The sequence below is a fragment of the Ursus americanus genome, chromosome X (assembly GCF_024610735.1).
Source record: "Ursus americanus isolate L20-20 chromosome X, mUrsAme1.1.p, whole genome shotgun sequence".
Classification (NCBI taxonomy): domain Eukaryota; kingdom Metazoa; phylum Chordata; class Mammalia; order Carnivora; family Ursidae; genus Ursus; species Ursus americanus.
The window spans coordinates 5320777-5345214 of NC_142164.1; the positions used below are offsets into that span (position 1 = coordinate 5320777).

Genomic DNA, 24438 nt, shown 5'->3' on the forward strand with positions numbered 1-24438 from the left:
AGAGCTGAGTGGAGTGCTCGGAAGCCGCACACTCCTCGATAGCGTGTCCAGATTCCAAGGGCCAAGTCACGTGTTCTGATTAAGGATTCATCCGATTAAGAAAATCACAGCCCCCATCCCCCGTCTCATTACACAGTCGCTTCACTACCAGAATTGTATCTAAAAAGCAGAGCAAACATCTCCTTACAGGAAAGTATATGAAATTGCTAGAGACGTGGCTAGTGCTCCACAAGAAACCCTGGCGGTTCTCGAATTTCAAATCAGATTCTTGAAGGAAACATTTTCAATGAGAAATATTTAGGTGGGATGGTCAGGGTTGTAATGAACATGAAGGATTTTTTTGCGGGGGAGGGGGCGGTTAAAAAAATCAGAATTCCCCTGAGAAATAACGTAATGCTTCTTATTGGTGATAGTAAACTGGAAAACATTCTACTAGTCTTTCTATTCTCTGTGGTAAGGAACACTTCCTACCACAGAGAGAAGAGTTTAGAAATCATGCTTTATTTGAAGCAATTTTGACCACGTTTGGGTATAATTTACCATGGGCCTACTTCCCGCTAACTTCAGCTGTCCGAGTCTTCCGCGTTCAACATGCCAAATGGGGTGTTCTGAACCCCCGAACTCACGAGAGCCCACAAGCAAGGGCAGCATGGTGGGGGGGAAGAGGCCTGCCTCCAGGCTTTCCTGCCAAGGAGCAGCGTAACTCGCTCGGCCCCCTGCGCCCTCGTAGCCACAATGTTTCCTCTTCCTCCTAACTAGCGTTACCTTCAAGGATCCGTTCATGCGGCGTACGTACACCCATCACCCACAGGGGAACGGAGGCCCGCCACAACTAGTCTGTCTCCTCAAGGTCTTTCTTCAAGTCTCTGGGCCCATGGCTGGGATGTTTTCAAACCTGTAGCTAATAACGTAAGTGAAAGAACTGGTTTTATGGCAAGAACAGCATTATGGCTACATCTGCCTTCATAGTGGGCTTTTATGGAAACCATCCAGGCGTTCAAGACAGCATGGCTCAAGACACAGGGGCTGCTTGATTAAAAGGGGGTCTGGAGGGTTTCCAACTGGACAGAGTCCAGATACTAACAACGAAGTATAACAAAGGCACTGGATACTTGGATCGTCCATCTTCTCAATAGTGCTCACAAAATTAGCTGATGTCAAGGACCGACTACACGGATACCCTCGAGAACATGGATGTTGTCTGAAAATGCTTCTCAGGGTGACTGAATGCATCTTGTCTGTTCCTATTTAGGACAGCTCACAAAAGACCAACAAGGTCATGCATTTTTGTAAAGCCACTGTACTGACAAGGAATTGACAAGATGTTATAAACTAGATGAAGCAATCCAACTCGACGGAGAAAATCCAAGTTCTTTGGGTTTGGTTTCAGTTTTCTCCTCCATCAGTCCTTAATGGCTTCATTAAGAAACTAGAAAGTAACACAACGTCTGGTGTGTACATTCAATCCCTGAATCTCATAATGGAAATAAATGGATCTTTCAGAGGCAGAACGGACATGACATTACTGCACAAATATACAACTTAGAGCCCTGAAAAATACAATACAAAATTTGACCTTCAGACGCCCATGCCCCACCCTCTTTGGGGATAGGGACCTTTTTGGAAGGAGGCTAGAAACTCCTTTGGATTTAGAAGCCCTGGGTGAGGCCCAGTCCAAGACTCACAGAGGCGGAGGGAAACAAAAACCACTGGGTCTTCTTTCCTCTAGAACTTATTAAGGGTTAAAGGTAAAGGCACTTTTATGTTGTTAAGTCTAATTACTAAAGAGTATAATTTTTTTTAGAGTATAACTGTTTACATTTGAATTCTGACAAGTGTGCGTCTGTACCTTTATGTGTATACACATAGCTCATTAATTTGCTTAATTTCCCCTAGGGGGCTCTATCTGTATATTTTGAAATAAAAATAAGTTCCCCCATGATTTACACTCTTATTCTCTGAATCCTAAGTCAGTGCTTTCTCCCCAGTACTATAACTACCACAGAAGAAAGATGCAAACTCGGGTCTTGGAACTCCCCCAGTCTAATGCTCTTTACTCACGGGCAGTGAGAGTTCTAGACGGAGCAGGTAGGATGTCACCCCATGGATGGACATTCCATAAAAAGCATTGTATGGCAGTGAAATCTACTGAGTGAGGAAAAGCCTGGTTCTCCAAAAGCCAGTCAGACTGCTGGGGTCAGGCCCAGAGAGAATGTGGCTGTCACGAACCCAGAGGGAGCCTGGCTGGTTCCCAGTTCGGATTCGGACACTTGGATCAGCGTTTTTGAACCTGCTGTCTGCACCTGCAGTCCTTAAAATCCGGGCCCAAATGGAAGATCTGCATTTCCTCAACTGGGGAAGAGAAGCCAAGATGAGGAAAACTGATAAAGTATCCCAGTAATTAAGGGATTCTGCTTTGCAAGACTCTCATCTCTCTCACTGCAGTAAGTGGCGGGAGCAGGTCCAGGACATTTGGTGGCCTTGGGAAGGTGTCTGTCCTGCAGCAGGGCCAACCACGGGGTTGTTTTGCACCAAACTCGAGCCACCAGCGGTCTGTCTACACCAGAACGTTCTTAGTTGCCTGAAGGATTACCCTGCCACATGGAAAATCCTAGAAGCTGGCTTGAAAAGCACACGGTAGTAAAATAGGGGAGTGATGGTAATGGCTAAGCGGATAATAATTCGGAAGCTAAAAATAAAAATTATTATAACTCTATCTGTCTTGTATTAAACCCACACCCTACCATAAAGAAGGGAACTTATTCCAGCTGAAGTCTGATGCACAATGCTTGGTCTTTAGATCCAACAGCTAAAAAGAGAGCAGTTCATTCACAAAATGGACTCAGCGTCTTCTAGTTTTATCGAACACTTCCTACAGATAACCTCAGTCATACTGAATTACGCCATATACCCCTGTGCTATGAAGTGCTGTTTTCTGGAAAGGCAGCCTCTAACTATAAATCACAATTGATGAATTTATTTCTGTTAGTTACAAACTATTGAAATATTGAATTTTATGGTCTATATGAAAATCAACATATTTCACAGCAGGAGCCTAATACTCTTGCTTTAGGAGTAAGATCATTTTACAGTGGGAAAAATACTTCTATATTTTTTCATGTCTAGAAACCTGTGTTGATTTCCTAAATGCTCAAGTGTGTGTGTGTGTGTGTGTGTGTGTGTGTGTGTGTGTGAATTTTATTGACAGTTTAACAGGAGAAGGGCAAGGTACGAGAATAAGACTTACTGTTTACTAGAATAACAAGGGAAGGGCAATTCAAGAAGCAATGGATGGAAAAGCGGCAATGAACAATATCAAAGACGATTTTGATTTCCATGTTTCCACATAATCTGGTCCTTAATTCAGACCAGTTATGGTTTTATTTTCCCCCTTTCTTATTTCTTTCTCACCTCTTTAACTGAGAGTTCTGGGTTGCTGAAATCGAACTTTGAATTAGAAGGCACAGATCAAGCCAGAAAACCAAACAAGGAGGCTAACAATGGGGCCAGGGCTCTGGGGGCTTTGCTGCTCAGCAGAACCAGGAACACGGAAATGCCACTGTCCTTCTCAGAGCCATGGTCTATTTGGGAGTCATTCCCAGTTGTTCTATGCAATTATTCACGATCTTCCAAAAGGTGAGCAATTCACTTCAAGTGTGCCATTAGACCACTTGAATGTCATAAATTATTTCATTTTGAAAATTTTCAAGTATGTGACTATTACTCACATAGAAAAGTCGACTTTCATTTTCCATTATTAGGAATGGAAGAAGTTGTGAGAGAAATACTCCCTTGATACGTTCTTGGACAAATGGATATTACAAAATCTACAGTAGTTAATCTGAGGAAATTGGTTTCTCTGTACCCCTCCCTCAGTCAGCATTAATGACAAATGAAGACAGTGCTGAGAGAATCGCAGGGCCCCCTGGCTTCTGAACTTCAACCCAGCGTCATGTAATCTCTTATTCCATCTCTTTCTGTCTATCCTTGTTTGTCTTTAATATACAGTCACCAGATGACCTGCAGACAGCAAGGTCTCAGGCTGACTGGCCATAACAATCCGTACTTCATGTCCCACATGGCTGCTGAGACGTGTCCTTTCTCCACCCTAGGTGGTGGTGTCTGAATATTGTGTCTAATGAGGTCTGTGGCGGAAGTTACATAATATTCAAATAACTAGCCAAGAATCACAGTTGTTTTCACATTCCAGAATTACCAATCCAGCCTGTATTTACCTCACTAGAGAGTCTAACGGTGACCTCACTCGTTTTTACTGTTACTCGCTTATTGTGGGAAATCTCATTGTCCTCTCTAACTGAACTCCATGTTATTATGAGCCAAGGTTCCTATTTTCGAGGAGCGGGAGAGAGAACAAGATTCACTCAGCACCGAGGCACCGTTTCCTTGCCAAATTCCCCCAAAGAAGGCTGCTTTGGAAACCCAAGTACTCACGACTCCAGCGATACTAACTTCGTAGAAGCTCTGTTGGTCGGGTCGCTCCACTCTGAAAAGAAAGGCCACACGCAATTACTACCCATGGTTTCCACTGTCAAACGGTCACTCTGAATGAAATCGGTCTTCAAACATGCAGCCCTTCCAGTTACAGATATATATTTTTATAGCATCCTGCCATAAATCACAGATGAAAAAGTACAGGAAACAATTGGATGTATCACGATATGACTTTTTGCCACTGTCAATTCACGCTTTCATGATATTAGGTAGGAAAGAGAAGAAAGTGGGGGAGGAGACAACACGAATGTTTGGACTAAGTAGAATTTTTTAAAAAATACCTACTTTGTAAGGTGAATCCTGGGGTCAGGTGTTGGGATTCCTATAAGGAAGAACACACAAGACAAATATTAGTGAACTGCTACAGAGGGAGCAAAAGGTGTATCTGTTATTGTTGAAGACAGAACTTGCCTAGTGTTTGCCAAAAAGGAAGACCCTCTTGACAATTCCATTAAGCCGGCTTCCGTCCCTAGCTCTATTTGAAGGATAAACATTTGCTAGTCGAACCTGCCGCAACATGACCATACCTGCCATTCCATCAGACCCATGAAACGTGTGCAACATGGGAACAAATGACCCACACGTGTGAAATTCAAGTGTTTAATTTCTCACTTAGCTAGGCAATGAGGTCTCTAAGGAAGGAAAGGGGCCCTGGTTCAAAATAAAAAAAATGATCCTGGTTTTTGTAGAAGTGTAAACAAGACCGTAATTAATAGATGTGCTCAGTTGCTCCCTTTTATAGTAACAACTCCAATTTTCTACCTTAACTGTGACACATACGCGATAGATGGATCTCATTTTCACAAGACAAGTGTTCTTAAAACTTCATTACAAATTTGGTGAAGGACAGGAAGCCATTTGAAATACGTGAGTGGAGCACGTTATTTGAAGGATTTAGATTTGATTTGAAAGTCACCCTGCACACAACTCATTCACTGATTTTGAGAAATGCAGATTTCTACATATGGCGCTTTCTGGGAGCATGGCACACCTGTGTGGATCCTGATCAAACTCACAGGCAGAAGCACTACAACAATGGACAGGGTTTGCACGGCCCCGTGGGGATGGAAGAGAGAGTACTGACGGCAAGACAAGAGCCTCAAAAGGGGGACAATGAATTCAAGGACATACAAGAATTGGTTATGTCCACCACTGCTGTAAGCAATCTAGTCTTGAAGCCTAATCGTGCTACTTTACAGAAGAAAAACAGAATCAGAGGACCGTCTGTCTTTAAGAGAAAGTAATCAAGAACAATAACACTGTGCTTTAATGGAAAGTGAATGTTTCGATCTATTTAGTATGATTCTGTTGCCCAGGAGATTTCACTTCCAGCGAGATCACCACTCTGGAAGACTACCAGAAACTCCACAAGAGATGGAAAAGGCCTCTCAACTAAAGAGCTATCACAAAGCCCATGCAGTTTGCTGCTCAAAGCTTTCTCTACCCTCACTTGATAGAGAATTGACTTTGACAAAAAACTCTAACAAGCTTGGCCATTTGATTCCCACTCCTTAGCAAATCATAAATGGCGAGGAAGGGGAAACAGTCCTAGAGGCACAGCCACTGGGAACGCTGAGACATGAAACAGGTGGCCAAAGAAAATGACACAGCCAAGTCAGAACTTACAAAGCACAGGAGTCTATGGCCATTTAATATAGAGGCAGGCATTCCTATGCATCTTAATAGCTCCCGAGGGCATAATTATAGCACAGTCCAATAACTGGTGCTCATCATGTCTAAGTTATCAAGACAGAAAAAAGCATGTTCGGTAGAACTTTTATAAGAAATCAGAAAAATATTAATTGCATCTCAAAATGATTCGTATTACATGATTCCTATGGAAGGATGGGCCTTTGGTTATCCAAGAATTTTGATCACCCAGAACACCTCATTTCTTTCCCAGAATGCCAAATAAATGAGGGGTTAACCATTTGTATGTCCTTCACTACATACCAATATTTCTACCTGTTATTTTTCACAAGGGATTTCATCACAGTCATATGGGGCGAGTTTAGGCTCGTATAACAGTAGGAATCAAATGACAAGTTCCAAAGTCAAATAAACCAAAAACTTGGTTAGAGAGTCACACATGCAGCCAGTCACCATACTGGTCCCAGCAAGCCGGCCTGAAGTTTTAACCTTCATCCAAGTATTCTCGACTTTAGACCCGAACAGTCAGTTGTTCAAGGCATCAGAGCAGTGATTTATGAAATGAACTCGAGGATTGCATTATTTACTTAATTTGGGACATTGAAGTTATGTGTTCTTGATACCTATTTTTTTTTCAAGTAGGCTCCACACCCAACGTGGGGCTTGAACACACAACCCTGGGATCAAGAGCTGGATGCTCTATCGAGTTAGCCGCCCAGGTGCCCCTTGATACAGTTTTTAATGTTAAGATGGGTAAGACTTTTTAAAACCAGAATTCCAAACAAAGGAAACACCTCTGGATATCACCCAAGTTAGCATACAAACACACCCAACCCCGACTGGAAATAGCTTGGTTGTGGGAAAAATCTGCATTGTTCATGCCATAATTGTTGATGCCCATAATACAAATTAAAAAAAAAAAACCTGACTTTGTGTGTTTCCTTCATAGACATGTCATAGAAGTAATTTTAATAATAGGATATAATGATGTCAAATTGTTTCCACAAACTTAAGTGAGAATATTTTCAATATTAACTTTGATGATAATCCCACAATCAGACGCTCCCACAGGATCTAGATTCTAGAGCAGGGATTGGCAAACTTTTCCTGCAAAGGGCCGGATACCAAAGAGCCTACGCTTTAGGGGGCTATACAGTCTCTGTCGTAACTACTCAGCTCTGTGGCTGTAGCGTGAGAACAGCCACAGCTAATACAGAAATGAATCAGTGTGGCTGGAGTCCAAGAAAGCTCGAGTTATAGACGCTGGAATTTGAATTTCATATCAGTCATGCTATTTCATACCATTCAGAGTAACTCATAATATTCACAACTATTCCATTCTTTTTCTTTTGAAAATCCTAACCATTTAAAAATCTAAAAGCCCATGGGTTGTAGTTTGCCAGCCTCTGTCTGGAGTTTGACTACTTCCACGAAGCCTTTACTGAACTTCCCCTGAGGACACTATTAGCTCCCTCACTTCTGCTTAGTGATGTACTCCGTTCCTCGTGAGTTTTTCCATTCTCTATGAGCAAACATGGCCTTCTCAATTTGGGATGGATAAGTAAACTTCAGTAAGTTGGGAATTTCCAGCTGTGTCTGTTTTTGTAAGCCTGCAGACTCACTGACTACCTGACCTGAAAAATCCACTGGGATTATATATACACACAGGCGTGCGTGCGCAGACACACACAGATAGTGCAGATGGGGAAACTGAGGCTCAGAGGAACTGGAGTAGGACCACCTGCCTAGCGATTAGCAGAGTCAGGATTAAAAGCAGCCAGGTCTGCAGCTCCCAAGGGAATTGAGCTGCTCCAGCTCGCTCATGAACATACGAGAGGGATGCTCTCTGAGAGGGTGGCATCTCCTGGGTCTGGTGCGAACACTGAGGAAGGGGGTCACCCAGGCACATGTATTTACTGTACAGGGCCACATTTTGGAAAATGGAATTTGAACCGAGGCATCTGTAAATCTGTGTGATAAACACATCGCCACAGAACCTGATTCCCTGATTTATTAGCTGGATGATTCGGAGCACATTACTTTACTCCATGCCTCAGTTTCCTCCTCTGTGAATTTGGGAGAATCGAATTACCAATCTCTTTGGGTTGTAATGAGGATGGAATTATTTACTAGATATTAGAATGAGGCGAGGCACGTTGCGGCATTTGTTGTTGATGTACTTTTCTTTCAAACCAACATTTTGGCAGGAACCAAGCGAAACAAGAGTGGGTGTGTATCCATCCTGGTTTCACCATTTTATGCCAGTTGCCTCTACCTTTATCATGGGGTCGATGGGAGCACAGATAATTGGCAGAAAATGCAAATCATGCCTGATTCCAAATTGTGCACTTACTACAAAAGCCCATTTAAACAACCGGTTCTATTGTATACACTTGTAAATGTCAAAATTGCAACTTGCGCGAATTATCTCCTAAATTGGAGAACACAGCTGAAAACACTGCAATTGCTGAACCAGTGTTGGATTCAACGCCTGAAAAGGTTGGATGGATCCCTTGGCTGGGATGCTAGGGAGAGGACCCCAAGCCCAGAGTGGCCTAAGGAGGGACACTGGGCATACAGGAGGGAACGACACACATACCGGCCACGGACAGAGGGTTGCTGCTCACTTACTTCTGACCCCTTTCAAAGGTGGACAGGGATCACTAACTGCAGTTTAAACCAATGTTATTGTTAAACTCACGACCCTAGAAACTGAAGTATGACTGGGTTTCTCCTTCTACAAATAGTCTGAACTCCTTTGCTGGCACTCAAGGTCTTTTACAGAGATGTGCTCATTTGCCTGGAGTTCAGATCTCTCTCCATTCCCAGGACCACGCCATGAGCCCTCATCTCCTCGTGCCTTGGTCGCTCCTGTTCTGCTGCATGGACTGCTCATCTCTTAGGCCCTTCTCCACCTGTCAAAGGTGTAGGCTTCCTACACATGCCGCCACCTCTCTGAGCACTTCCTCAACTCCCGGGGACCGTTAGACACTTCTTGGAACCTTCTATTCTCTATGAAGACACTTTTGGCACTGTTTTGTCATTTAGCTGATAACACATTGAGGGTTTCTCCTCATCCCTAACTTTAAGTCTATTGTATGCCCTCAGGTAATGGTTTCTGAATAAATGGATGGATGGATGGATGGTTAATTGGATGGAAGGACGGAAGGGAGAAAGACATGACTTTTTCTTCTTAAGCGTGTTATTAGAATAGCCATGGTTATTTAGGCATTTTAAAAACTGATGGTGAGAAAAAATTCTCAGTGGGAGCAGGTGAGGAAAAAAATTAAACATTTGACAATAGAACTGAAGAAGAAGTTCTATCACTAGGATGTGTTGGCGGGTAAAAGATCTGTGTGCTTGTGAGCAAGGACTGGAAGGTGATAGACAAAATTGAAAATCGACCCATTAGGGTGAAGAGTATAGGTTTTCTTAATTAAAAAATAATCTTGAATGTTGTTGTTACATCACCTAGTTGGTCCTCTTAAGGGATGAGCTCACTCTTCTGATTCATCATTCTGGGCACAGTAACGTAGACAGAGGCAGGGCTCTAGGTAGTACAGTACGCAGGCCAGCGTCTGTGGATATATGCTCTTAAAGACTCCCCTTCAGTGGGCACCTGGGTGGCTCAGTCGGTTAAGCGTCTGCCTTCAGCTCAGGTCATGATCCTGGGATCCTGGGATGGAGCCCCACATTGGGCTCCTTGCTCAGCGGGGAGCCTGCTTCTCCCTCTCTTTCTGCTCGTGCTCTCTCTCTCTTTCTCTCATTTGCTCACGCTCTCTTGCGCAAATAAATAAATAAAATCTTTAAAAAAGACTCTTTTGGAAAAAATGAGATTTATATTAACATCCTGAGGGGTGAGAGGAAGTCTAGATTTTTTAAAGATTTATTTATTTATTTGAGAGAGCACATAAGCGGGGATGGGTGCAGATGGGGAGGAAGAGGGAGGGAGAAAGAATCTCAAGCAGACTCTGCACTAAGCATGGAGCCCAATGTGGGGCTTGATCTCATGACCCTGAGACCATGACCTGAGCCAAAACCAAGAGTTGGACGCTCAACAGACTGAGCCACACAGGCGCCCTGAGGAAGTCTAGACTTTATGGCACTAGAACACCGAGGTCATTTGTATTTGTAGGACTCCAATCGGAAGACTGGTACAATTGAAATAAGATAAAGGAAAATGGAGGCAGGAAGAGAATTGACCTGTCCTGGGATGGAAAGTGTGTTCTTCTCAGAGTTTCCGGAAGTATGCATGGCAGTGAGAGGAGCAGGCCAGGAATGGGTCATCTCCTGGTGAGGAAAAACAAAGGAACTTTATTTTGGGGCACTTAGCAAATCAAACACTTTCTTGGCATAAATACAGTAGGTCCCTTTACAAATACTTACGGACTCAGTTGGCCTTAATTGTTTTCAGGGGAGCTTAAATTTGTTCCTTCCATTCCCCTGTCCCTTCCTGGTGCTTGAAGCCTGTCTGTGACACAAGGAGCCATCCAACATCACTCGCACAGAGCCAGGGACAAGGAGCTCACTAATGCCTGAAACAGCCCGTCCCACGTTGAGACAGCCCAATCACCCTATTCCTTCTGGTTGTGACCAAAACAACTGTCTCCCAGTAGCTTCTACCTATGGACCGTACTTTGGAACCACACAGAACACATCTCATCTCCTCTTCTTTCGCATGACAAACCGGCAGCTAGTGGAAGACAGCAATCCTATGCCCTGGTGCTGCCTTTTCTCTAGCCTGAGACATTTGGAGCTTATTCGTTCATTCATTGGGAACCTTCAACTTTTCTTGTAATTCACAAAGTTTGTGAAGCAGGAGGGGGCCAGCCTGTGTTGGATTCATCAGACATTCCGGTGTATAAACATGCAACATAAAAATCAATGCAATAATGGGGAGCAAAAAAGGCGAGCTTTGGGGAGGAGTGGAGAGGATCAAAGTTTATGAAAGGCCTTTTTTTTAAAATGAGTCAGTTATATAATACTTTCCCCCAATCTTTATGGGTAACATAATTAGTCATTTCAAAGGTAATATTAATAAGAACTCTCAGGTAGCACTAAAACATGTTTTTCCCCCTTCTATAATTACCCAGTTCAAAAAGAGCTTTGATGTATGAAGAGCTGTAATGCAAGCAGATACTTCACAGACCCATTCGCAGCGGCAGTGCCGAAGCAGAATTTTAAGTACGATTCAGACAAGGGCTGACACAGATCGGAGTCTACCTAGCACTATTTAAAAGGAGGCGCTAAGGACATTAAACATGCATACAAGATTTAGAGGGGATGCTTAACCTACTTAAGAGAGAGACTACTTTCAAGTGTTTTTGAGTTGCGCATTGGTATGCAGTTGATAACGTTTGTACACTACTTATGCATTCATCAAAACTGGCCCAAAGTAACTCAGTGCGACAACAGTTTGAAGCCCAATTGCAATTCCTGAATGATTTCTTTTACATTGTCAGTGTTTTCTTTTTCCGATGAAGGCTGGTCTTCTCCAAAATCCGTCCCACATAAAACATACAGGTCCTACTTAGCCAGACCTAAGCAAGGGGCAGGAAGGCCCCAGCCTGGGATCAGGAAGTATCATCTCTCAGCAGCAACTCAGGTTCCATCCCTTCTTACCACTGGCTGTAGACGTGTGCCTCTGGGCCTATGAAAAAGTGTTTCGGACACCTGGAAGGATGAACTCCCCTCTCAAAGGTGTACCGCCCCCCGGGGTCATCTGAATTTACTCTGTGGCAGAATGAGATGATCCCGAACCACTGTCTGAGCACACCACCCTGCCGGGCAGGCCACACAGAACTGCTGCCATGTTTGCATTTTCAATTATAACTGATTCTCTGTATTGGAAACGTGAGATTTCATGACATGGCAAGCCGATTCCGTGTTACCACCGATGCATTTGATTAAAGTAGGCATGATGCAGTTGAAAGGAATATAATTTCCTGAAAGGCTATCTTCAGCAAGGAACGTTGGAGCAAGCTCTTTCACTTCTCAAAATGAGCTAGACCTGTAGAGTGTGGAAAGCTCACAGCAGATTTTCCATCGTCACCCTTTTCATTCACACTTGAAGGATATTAATCTATTTTTATGTTCTTGCTATTGCCAAGATAAGAACCCCCACGCACCCTTACCCAACTGCACCAAGTCTGCCTATTCATCAGGTAGGAAGGAGCACCTGCTGCGCAGGGTCGCCAAAGCTCTCAAAACAGGCTCCAGTGCTGTGCATCCGCGCTGAACACCAAGCATCGCTCCTCCATGAACAACAAACGTCTCTCCCACACACAGACGGACGCACGCACGTGAGGTGGGTCTGAAACTCCTTCATCTCTGGGCTCCCTCCCTCCGCCCTCAGTGAGAAACTAAGCAGGGGCTCATCTTCCCATTGGGCAATGGGAAGTGAAAGCTGGTGACCAGTTCCAAAGCGCGTACTCTTTCCATGGCGCTGGATAGGTTGACTGTTCTTGTAGAGTTGACAAACACGGTTAACGGAGAAAGGACTAATTAAGTAATGATGTGTCATCTTTCAGCATTTAACAAAGAATTGGTTTCACAAGCCACAGGCACTCCACATAATCTCTAACAGCCGGGTGGGTGCTTAAGTTAATGTGAGCTAAGACTTCAAGGTCAAACCCAGAAAAGTCAGAAAAGGCCCAATTTTCTGTTTCTTTTTTTTTTAAGATTTTATTTATTTAGTTAGTTAGTTTGTTTGGAGCATGAGTGGGGGATGGGCAGAGGGCAAGAGAGAATCTCAAGCAGACTCCATGCTGAGCACAGAGCCCAACACAGAGCTCAATCCCACAGCCCTGAGATCACGACCTGAGCCAAAACCAAAAGTCCAACACTCAACTGACTGAGCCACCCAGGCACCCCCCCTTTTTTTTTAAGATTTATTTATTTCCTTGAGAGGGGTGGGGTGGAGGGGCCAAAGGAGAAGGGGAGAATCTCAAGCAGACTCTTGCTGAGCGCAGAGCCTGACAAGGGGCTCCATCTCATGACCCTGAGATTGTGACCCGAGCCAAAATCAAGAGTTGGACGCTCAACTGACTGAGCCATCCAGGCGCCCTAGATAAGGCCCAATTTTCCACCAGTGATTCCTTCTCCACCATATTATCCACACCACGGCTCGTGGCTAGGACTCTAATGAACCCAAAACAAGTTGTGGGGAGCATCACTTGGCTGGACTCAGACACAGAAGCTGGGTGCGCCACTGGCTGAGGAGCAGAAGGTCTGGATTCCAGACTCTCCTAACACACGGCTGTCTGGCTGGCTGTTCTTTGTAGTAACTAGGATGGTGGCCCAAGCCTTGTCTTACTCAACTTTGTATCTCCAGTGCCCAGTACGTAGTAACTGGTTAATATGAGATATTATTATTAGTGTCTGAAGTTTCTGTGTTTGAATTAATGATAAGAAGAAGAATCATACCAAAATTCACTAAGTGCTTACAGTGCGCCAAGCATTCAGTTCCTGCACTCAGTCTTTGTGTGCTACAAACTAAAGAGGCAGGGGTTACCATCATACTCCTTTGGAGACACAAAGAAGTCAAGTGACTTGTCCAAGGCCACACAATTAGTAAATGGCTGGGTCTGTTTGGTGGATGCCCTCCATTTTGTTCTAGTAACTTCTGCCAGTCACTGGGATCTAGAAAAGATAAAAAGTCAAGATCCTCCCCGAGAAGAGCTCACTCTGCTTGATGTGCGAACCACCTCGAGAGGGGAATGTGTCGAGGTGCTGGAAGGAATCCATTGTGTGAGGCCTTTGGGAAAGGCTTCACAGTGAAGGCGAGAGGAGCCGCGCGTGTGCACGTACGTGTGTGTGTGTGTGTGTGTGTGTGCATGTGTATTCCTTTCAGAGGCTAACATTCTAGGTGGCATGCAGTAGATGTTCAAGCAGTGTATGTTTAGGTTAAACAGCATAACATAAATATTCAGGTCCTTACCTCGAAGAGTTAACTGAAGAGACGATTAATTTTTCAAATAACCATCTTAATGAATGCAATGGTGGTATCTTACATATTTCATTGTTGTTAGAGTCCAAAAGATCCCCCAAGGATCCCTGGACTAGGAGTAAGGAGAGCTTAACTCATGTCCCAGTTTGGCCAAGAGCTATCTGAGTGACCCCAGTCAAGTTGCTCGCCCTCTCTGAGCGGCCGTGTTCCCACCTGCAGCACATGGGCTTTGGCTGAGATGGCCTCTGGGGGTTCTCGCAGCTGTCAGCACTGTTCACCTCTGCCCCCACATCTACGGGCCTGAACGGGGGAAAGGGAGCTACTGCACGGGCCAGGGGTCCGGATAGCACGGCATCGAACATGCAGAAGACTTGTCGTGAGGAGCCCTGTGAGCAGGCCGGAGCATTGCCAGCATGAACCTCGTGGACAGGTAGCTCAGGATCTGTCCAGGGCTCCGGATGAGAGGGGCTCTGTACACCTCACCCCTTCCCTCTGCTGAAATACTAAGAATAATATCGCTGCAATTTGGGAAGTACACCTTCCTTTCTCCAAAACTGACGAAAACCTGAAATAGGGAGTCCAGTCCATGTGGCCCGACTGCAAGTGGGTGTGTTTCGTAGACTCAAATCTGCTTCTTCTAGCACAAAACCCCATGTGTGCATGGGTGCAGGGGGTGGGAGGTTGTCAATAACTTACCAGAAAACCTAATTCGCTTGAATAAATGACTTAGAACCTTTGTATCCACAGTCCCTGATGGTTCTCTGAAGAGCCAGAAACAGGCAGTGAGGGGGAGTGAGGCATGAGGGTTGCCAGGCAGTAAGGGTCAAGGGCCCCTGGGGTCCCCAGTGGGGCCGGCCCCGGGAATCAGGCCTCAGGAGAATTCCTCAGTCCTCAGTCCACTCTCAGTTGCTAACTGGCTTGTAGGAGGTTCTGCTTCTCCCTGATAGGAGAGGGAAGCCAGGCAGGGATATTAGCACAATGTCTCCGCATCAGCAGTGGTGCTGGCTGTTCAATAGCAAATGGACTGCAGGGGCTGGAGCGGGGGGGGCGTGAGGAGGGGGCACAGGGAGCAGAGCAGTCAGCCGGGAGAGGACCCACGAGCTGACTGTAGTCTGCACAGGCTGCCACTCCCAGTGTGGCCTACCAGCATGCAGCCCCTGCAGAAACACGCACTTGCCTGCTTCCCTCGGCAGGCTCTCCTTCCTAGCAGGCCCTGGGAAGACAAGGGCTGGACGATGGAGCCCTCTGGCCAGGGTCGTAAAACTTTCCATGTAAGGAAGCAGGGCACATGGGAAGAGCTACTGGTTGGTCTCTCTCTCTCTCTCTCCTCTGGGCCCTCCCAGAATAGACATTGTGCTTCCCAGAATGTTTTGTCTTAAAGACGCTCATATAAACGGTGCTGCTTACTTAGGGTTCGAGGGCCTTTTTAACCCTGGCCAGGCCACAATCTAGGACATTGACAGCACTCGGGAAATGAGGTCCTCGTTGGGAGACTGGGAAATGGCTGTAGCACACCTTGGCGTCAGGAAGGCATCTACCAAAGCTCCCACGGAAGTCCTAGGGCTAAGGGTGGGGATGTGTGAGGTGCATTGCTGTGCTCTAAGGTGGATTTACAGAGCGGCTGAATACGCTTACGCAATTGTTCAGTACATAAGGTCAACCTAGAAGACTGCCTCTAGAGGCTTTCCATAGGGCTCTGTCATTTGTGGCCCTTCCCTGTTTACCAGTTTTAACGATAATAATGCCTTATCTTTTATTGTGCATTTTGATTGAAAGAAATAACTGTTGAAACACTATCTCATTTAATCAGTAACTGAAGAACATACAGAATGTCTGCTTATCAAAATTGTAGGTGACGCCAAATGACGAATAATCAAAATTCACAAAGATATTCGTAAACCTGGCCTGAAGCCAAGAAGATAAATTTTAGCAGAGGTAGACAAAAATCACAGTTATGTTCCACCAACCAAGTGTAAACGTGCAGAACGAGGAAACCTATTTCAGCAGGGGCATCGGGATACTGCAGTCTCTTACTAGGGACAGCTCCGAGACCGCGAGAGCTTACAAAGCTTATCACATGTATAAATGCACTTTAAAAGAGAACATTTAGTCTACAGAAGAGGGAGACTGAGGGAAGGTCTGCGAGGTGCCTTCAAATACCCTAAGGGCTCTCATGTGGAAGAGATCTGGGACCTGCTTTGTGGACCAAGAGGTTAGGACTCGCCCTATGGGTAAGGTTATCAGGGGACCTGCTTTAGCTCAAACTATAAAAGATTTTCTGTTCCTATGAGCTTTCCAATCATGGAGCCTATTGCTTTAGAAGGCAATGGGGGCCCATCTCTAAAGGCAGAAGATTTAAAGGGATTCCTAGAAAGGCAGGGCAGGGAGGTTAGGGACCAACTGTATTGCCTTCCATGAGCCTATGATCATATTCTCCAGCTCGGTGAAGTCAAGGATATTTATGATGCAAAACTGAATCTGAAACAGCAGGGCTTGTTTGTTTGTTGTTTTTTTACATGACATGCAAACATGACTGACCATATTGGCTAAGGAAATTCACCATTCTCCCAGGGATGGTGGGGGAGGAGTACTAGGGAGGGCCCGCTATCTCACAGTGAGACAGCTAACAGCCCCATTTGTCTGATTGTTTGCTCAGCTCTTGGACAATCCAACAATAGTGGAACCATAGACTTTTCTGGGCTTGATCACTAATACTCCTGCCAAGCCTGTCTAGTGGTCACAATGCTGTTCCATGAAATTGAATGAATATTCTTCTCTTTGGAATGGTCTTAAGACACTCTACTGAGACTGCATCCTTGATTTCTATGCAAGTGCTGGTAGGGAAGAAGTATAAAATCAACTGTCCTATTAAACATACCTTCCCAACAATGGGCCATCACAAAATGCAATCCATTAGGGAAAAAAAAGGCCAAATCTTTTTTAGGTTTCTAACACTAAGTTATAATTTCACTGACATGGTATAAAAATCCTGGCACTGTTTCTTTCTTCAAATAAATAACTGACTGCTTTATTCAAAACTCTTTAGTCTGGGTGGTTGTTTCAGGGAATCTGGAAATTTTCTCCATCAGCCCCAGCGCTGTACATGCAAAAGGTCCAGCTCACACTGGCTGCCTTCATCCTGGTACCCCCCCAATCAGAATTTGATGTTAAAAGCGCCTAAATCTTATTTACAGTCAGGAGCACGGTGATCAGTGACCCCGAGGCTTCTCCATGTGTTCATTCAGCCAATCAGTCCACCTTCTTGCCATTGCTAGATGCAGTGCGTTCCATTCCATTTACTAAATATAAAACAGGGTTGTGTATGGCCACGGGCAGTTACTCGTCAGATGCTCCACACTCAGAGTCCACAAAGAAGCCTCTCCAAAGGCAGCAACAGGTGGGCAGACCACCATGGTGACACACTGGGCAGAATTCAACCAGACCCATGGAGTTCTGCACGTGTTTTCGGCCGCGGCAACCTGAGGCCACAGCCCACCTACTTAATGGGGTTTGACACCCCAATAGACAATTGCTTTGTAAATTTGGATACTTCTCAGGACATTTGTCTCCATTAGTTGAACCAATCAGTACAGAAGACTGGCCACCCCATTAGAAAACGTTGCTCGATTGATTTCAATCTAAACTGCCTTCTTCGCGAAAAATTAGCACCAGTTCAAGAGTAGGAACTGTAAGAACCGGCCACCGGGAAATGATTTTGCAGAGACCAGGAGCAGAGAGGAACCTTAGCAGAGGGCTTCTGCTCCATGGGGCAGTCCAGGCGTTAGACGTTTCTGAGGTTTCCTGAACGCCACTTCTTCCCTAACTCAGGAACTTGTTTCCTTCCTCCAGAAGTGAATTTTGACACTGTTACTCATTTTCAAAAGCAATTTTTAAACTTTACTGTTCAGTTTCTAGCTTTTGTGTTTCAAATTATTTTGCCATCAACTACATCCAGATGACCATCATTTAAAATATAATATAATAGCATCTTGTTTTCCAGAGCAGCTTCCCTGGAAGGAACGGCACACCATGTCCTCATAGCATGAAAGAATTCCTTATGGCTAACCTCTAATTTGCTCCTTTAGCTCCAGGTCAGCCAAAGCAATCTGATAAAATTCACACACCTTCATTGGCTGTTCCCCCAGCACCATCTTTAATGATCTACATTTAGTTTCATTCATCCTAAAAAACATTTGAGTGTCTACTCTCTGCAAGGTATCTAAGAGCCGGGTAGCTGGACCAGATCCAGGCACAGGGTGCGGCTGGGCTCTACCTAGGTAACTAGAGTATTCGTAATTGGAATGGGTATGAGATAATAATTATTAGTTATCGTTCAAAAGTAGAACTAAAATAAACCTGTCAGAATTGGCTTTTAAAAAAAAAGTCACATTCCATTTGTTACCATGTTCCAGAAATCACCAAAGACATGTGCTAATCTCACACTATGGTACAGACAGACCAAGACTGCAAGTGCAGAGACGTGGGTTCTACGGTAAGTGAAAGACAAGTTCAGGCAAAGGGAGGCAGGAAGAGACATTTCATGCAATCCCCAGTCTGAGCCTTTTTGAAGCCTTACACAAGGCGTCAGTCTTCCTTTCTAAGGGCTGCTGTAGCTTTTCAAACATGATAGCTTTCTTGTAGTTTACGCTTATCACATTAAGAAAAATGGTAATGAGGAGTTCATGACAACTGCTTTTAGAAGGAACAAAGACTCAATTGCTGAGGAAAAAAGAAGTAATATCTATTTTCATGGAAAGAGCCCTCCAGTGAACAACTTGGCCGTAGCTTTCTTCTTTCATTATTTCTGAGCTCAGTAAAAATAAGGTGTCAGGCCACGAATACAGCTGAAACTCCAGCCAATATGATTTGCACAGAATTGTCTTTCCTCTTAGAATCACAGAATTACAGCACCAGGGGGATGAAAGGGAACTGGTTTGTCCCATTCACATGAAATTAACTAACAAATTGATCATAAGGTGTTCGTCTAGCTATTGAACACCAGGCCCTCCTCCTCCATCAACACACTCCCCCAGTAAAAATCAAAATAAGTCAGGGGCGCCTGGGCAGCTCAGTGGGTTAAGCGTCTGCCTTCAGCTCTGGTCATGATCTCGGGGTCCTGGGATCGAGCCCCGCATCGGGCTCCCTGCTCAGTGGGAGTCTGCTTCTCCCTCACCCTCTCCCTCTGCCTGCTGCTCCCCCTGCGTGTGCTTCCTCTCTCAAATAAATAAATAAAATCTTTTAAAAATAAAAATAAAATAAAATAAGCCAACAGAGGCATCAAACTCTTTGCAGTCCCCTGAATTTAATAACATTACAACCACAACTAAGCCTTAGTGAAATTGATTCAGAAAGCCCCCTCGGAATATTCCAAGCCCCTAACAGGCTGAGTATTCTTCAATGCCTGGACAGTCACTCCTCTCTCCAGATTAGTTTCTTTCTGCAATTACTTCAAATAATAGGAAATAAATAGCTTCTTTATTCCATATTAAGACTGGCAAAGAGGCAGTACAAGTAAGAGCCATATCTTTTTCTAAAGGGACATCTGGCTAATGGGGAAAGAGAACATTCTAAACTCAATATGAACACTCCAGGGGCCAGGCAGTGTGGACATAAAACCTTGCCCCATAGGCATGCCATAAAGCGCCAGTCCTGTGTTAAAATCAGGAAGGCTGATGCCTGTCTGCCTTGGTGACAACAGCTACCTGCCAAACAGCATAAGCTAGAAGTGGCTACTGACAGGATACATCTTTGGCATCAGAACACAGAGATACTTATATACTAAGGCTTTACTACACGAAAATCCAATCTGATCCTTGCATCACTACCTAGTCATGTTAGTTTGTTTCTTAATAAAAAGGTAACAATCACAGAGTCTTTTTATTAAGAATTTCCCCCTGACATCTCTGAGGCACCCAAACCATTTGTACACCATGAGAAGGGGACACCTTCCAACTCCTCCCCCATCCCGCCCACCCTGCCAAGCTTTTTTTAATGACCTTGTGGGAATCCACTCCCCATGGATGTCTCCAAATCCTCTTTAAATACCATCTCTTGGGGGAAATCAGGTCAGGACGTTTACTCCCTGCTATACGTTTAGGAAAGCACCAAAGAAGATTCAACTTCACTGGAAAAGTTCTAGTGAGCAGATGTCAGGTTGGGCTTGAGGTAACTAAATGCACATGGAGGACTCTCTCCCTGGGCTTCAGACCACGCTGTGTAATCCATTTGTATCTCCTGTCCAAACACCAGTTGTCCACTGGTGGTTTTCTACTGGGTTTTAGTCACACGCTTCACCCCAGTGCAACAGCACCCCACCCTCCCCTGCCAGTGGCTCTAGCTCGTCTCGTCTGTCCTTCATTTGCTTTCAAAAAGAAAAGAAATGTGCAAAATCATTAAAAACAATCCTGGACAGGGATTTGCAAGCTACCCACAGAGACCGTTACACAGCTGACAGAAATCGACGTGGCAGGGTCTCTGGGCTAATTAAACAAATGTGACAATTTGAAAAGCTGCAAAGTGCCTTATGAACCATGGAGTGGTCAAAAATGAAAAAGAAAAGACAAGACATGAAAGGAGCTTATATATTTAATAATTAGGAAAACCATCGCAGGGGCAATTCATACCCCTCAGCAAAGGCAGGCTGGGAGCCTATAAAGGATTGAAGCTCGGAATTCAAAGTCACACTTCGAGAATCTTTGGAATTGCTGAACCTTTAGGAAGAGTCACAATTAAATCCAATAGAAGTGTGCACGTATTTAGTGGTTAGAATTCCCCAGAGGTTTCGATATTTCATCTGTGTTACTGTATTTCATCCACTCAAGAATCCAGGCAAGTAGTTCTCCTAGTTCTCATTTCACGGATCAGATTCCCGCGTCCCAGCGAAGAGCAACCTCTGGGACAGAGTCACGCAGCCAGTGTGTGGCAGATGAAGGACCTCTGTCTGGGTGGTGGCTTTGCACGCTGGGCTTTTGCCACCACTGAGCTCCAAAAGGATGGGTTTTTCTAAAGGGAACATCGTCAAAGAGGCAGCAGGAGGCAGGCTTTGTCCCCTTTCTGTAGGCCAATCAGATTTTGGTGGTTTTAGAAGCTACTTTATAATTGCTTTGAAAGCACTGCCCTTACTCATGCTACTTCCTCAATTCGTTGTCATGTGTGTGCGTCACACAACCTGGATGGCCAATCAAAGCCAGTAAGCCCACCTCTAAGGAGAAGCCTCGCTTTATTAAATGAGCCTTGCCACGAACGTAGAATCCGGTGAGTGGTGGTTGACAGGACTTAGGCCATGTTAAGGTTAATAATCCAGATCTAGGGTCCCTGTGATAGCATTACATTATGGTGCATGTGAGCAACTTCCCCTATGAAGTAAAGGGTCATCTAAAGTCTCCGGAGCTGTCCAAGTGCCTCCTGTGGTCCCTCCTTTAATGGTGTGCCTTAGGTGAATATCTCACGGGAGGAACAAGCTGGAAAGCAGAGAAAAGGGGGAGTGAAAGCGAGGGAGGGGAAGGAGGCAGGGGTGCATACGAATCAGGTGCTGGGTTTTTATAGTACCATGTTTCTGGAAGGGGCCCTGCCAGGGTCTTGCATACCCTTTGCTTCCCAGAGCCTGGGGGTGAAAGCACTATCACTCCTATGGAACGCGGGGAAGGAACTTGCCCGAGGCCTGGAGAGTGGGGTGGGCACTTCCCTGCACTGCCTTCAATTTCTCTCCTCTTCTCTCTTTTGTGGGGACATTCGCTTTATCTCTTTCTACTTAGCCTGATTTTTGGTCCTTTTTTATGCAGTAGGAGTCCTGCTCGGGACTAGAGTAGCATTTGACTAGCAGACTCTATGTAAGCCTCAGGATGGAAATAAATTATTTAGATAGACTCTAAACATGGTCAAGGGTACGTAGTCAAAAAGTAAAACTAGATTTGGTTTTATGTAATGATCAGACTCAGAATGAAGACCTGGAGCAGATCTTAAGACAGAAGCTAGGGGCAGTTCTCTTCACTAGAATTTTCAGCCATGAAAATAAATACTATTATTTTGTACTGTCCAATGATAGCCACTGGCCACATGTGGCTCTTGAGTGCTTATGATGTGCCTCATGGACTGAGGAACTGAACTTTTATTATAATTTAACACATTTAAACTTCACTAACCAGCCACGAGCCACATGTGGCTACTGTTACCGGACTGGACAGAGCAGACTAGTCAACACTTCAATTCTACAGGTGGAAAACCTGAAGCCCACCATGCTTCAGAGACGAGCCAACGGTTGCAAAAGAAGGTCGTGGATGGGTCAGGCTTAGCTTGGAGGTCTCCTGATGCCCAGTCTAGTGCCTTCCTCTGAATCCCAGTTCTTCCAAAGGCAGGGGCTCTGTGGTCTCAGCTGGGTGACACAGCCCACCATTCATTTTGGTATCAAAAGTGCTGAGTGCGTGGGGCGGCGCCCTCTGGGGGCTCTTGGGTCGAAGAGCAGGAAAGAGTCTGCAAAAGTTGAGGGTGGACAAGCTCCTTGGGTTTTCTCTAGTCCCAACAGGTCCTGAGAAGTTGGAAGGGACTGAAGAGAAAACCACCAGAGGCTTAGAGAGCCGGGATGCTTTTGTCTGCCTTAGCTTTCGATGGGCCTGTGTTCTGTATTGTGTGATCTGGCAACTTCTAACTAACATGTTGCCAGGGGAGAGCAGGATGAGCTGGTTTGTTCCCAGGAACGGGAGATCTGGGGGGTGGGGTGGGGTGCTCTGTTTTGACACGACCTCTGTTGTGAGGCTGAGAGTGTCTAACAGAAGCAGCATACAGGTTTTCAGTCACAAAAAGAAGTCTGGAAAACTCCCTCTGGAGGAATAAAACACATGTCATGGAAGCATCTTCCTTGTGTCCACACTGATAGTAAGCACAGTGAATGGTACCAAACTGGCCCCTTTAACATTATTTAAGAGATTCGAATCAGCTCTGCGATTACAGTAGCATATGGGGTCTCCACCTTTGCTTTTAATCAATGCCTTGTTTCTAGTGATATTGCTAACATTATTATACTTTGAGGAGCAATATTAAAAATAGGTTAGAGCAAAGGTATTAAATAATGCTTGGCAATGGAAAAACCTAGCACAAAAAGTAGCACTAAATATATTATTTGAAGAAATAAGAAATGGAGTCATTATAATGCCTAGTATTTGTAAAACTATTCCACTTACTAACCACTATCATCTGCTTATTAACTTCCAATAGCTCCGCGGAAAACATATTATTACTTTACCAAGGGTGGACATGACCCTGTGAGGCCATTTTCTCTAATCATTTCTCTACAAATTTCAGTCACTCAACAAACAGCTACTCTATGCACTTCTTACATACCTACCCTTGTCACTTTCGTGGACATGTCAGGCTGGGCAGAGGGGCTTCTGGGCTGGGCTAAGGGGACAGAGATATGAGTGTGACACAGACCCCGATCTAAGGAATGTGATATTATGCCATGAGAGGCAGTCCTTCCCACCACACGAAGGTGACAAGTGTGGATGTAGAAAAGGTAATGAGGGCACCAGAAGAAGGAGAGAGAGATTCATTTCATTTGGACAGTTAGGGCTTCAGAGAAGAAGTGATCCTGGGGTTGGCTCTTCCATGGTGTGAATGGGAGTCTACCAGGCAGACCTAATATTTACCCAGTGTTCCAAGCACAATCTAGGGGCATAACTAACGTATATTAGCTCATTTGATCATCTCATTAATCCTGAAAATTAGGCAGTATTGGGGCACCTGGGTGACTCAGTCATTAAGCGTCTGCCTTCGGCTCAGGGCGTGATCCCGGTGTTCTGGGAATGAGCCCCACATCAGGCTCCCACGCTGGGAGCCTGCTTCTTCCTCTCCCCCTCCCCCTGCTTGTGTTCCCTCTCTCGCTAGCTGTCTCTCTCTCTGTCAAATAAATAAATTTTTAAAAAATCTTAAAGAAAAAAAAAGAAAATTAGGCAGTATTATCCCAGTTTTGTAAGTGAGATCCAGAATGGTTAAGTCACCCAAGAATGTTCAGCAAGGGAGAAGAGCCAAGCTCTACTTCCTTAACCGTGATGTCTCCCTAGAACATTCTTCCTTTTACTGCTCAGATACTTATCTCCTTGTAACTGCCCCTCAGGGGTTGGGTTCTACCATTTGAGGCCTCCTAGCCTAAATCCAGCCTCGAGGCTCACTCCCACACCGCAAGTCCCTCAGGCATGGGTGGCCTGCTCCCTCTTCTAGTTCAATCTTCTCTTGGCTAGCCTCTCTCTTCAGGCATTCTGATTGTGGATCCACTCACTATCCTGCTGACTTGTTGCTAAATGCATTTTGCTTCAGCACCATATCTCTTAAAATTT

General features: G+C 44.9%; 1 protein-coding gene across 5 annotated transcripts in view; it reads right to left on the reverse strand.

Moving 5' to 3' along the window:
• Positions 1-24438, reverse strand: part of AFF2 (ALF transcription elongation factor 2) — a 453109-nt gene that overhangs the window by 137105 nt on the left and 291566 nt on the right. For 3 of the 5 annotated variants that reach the window (XM_087859681.1, XM_087859683.1, XM_087859682.1), the window contains exons 5-7: positions 10366-10452; positions 4798-4834; positions 4471-4504 (exon numbers count right to left, since the gene is read on the reverse strand). In XM_087859681.1, the coding sequence (XP_087715807.1) occupies positions 4471-4504; positions 4798-4834; positions 10366-10452 (158 nt within the window). The remainder of the gene's footprint in view (positions 1-4470; positions 4505-4797; positions 4835-10365; positions 10453-24438) is intronic. The other 2 variants (XM_087859684.1, XM_087859685.1) reach the window with 1 other exon arrangement.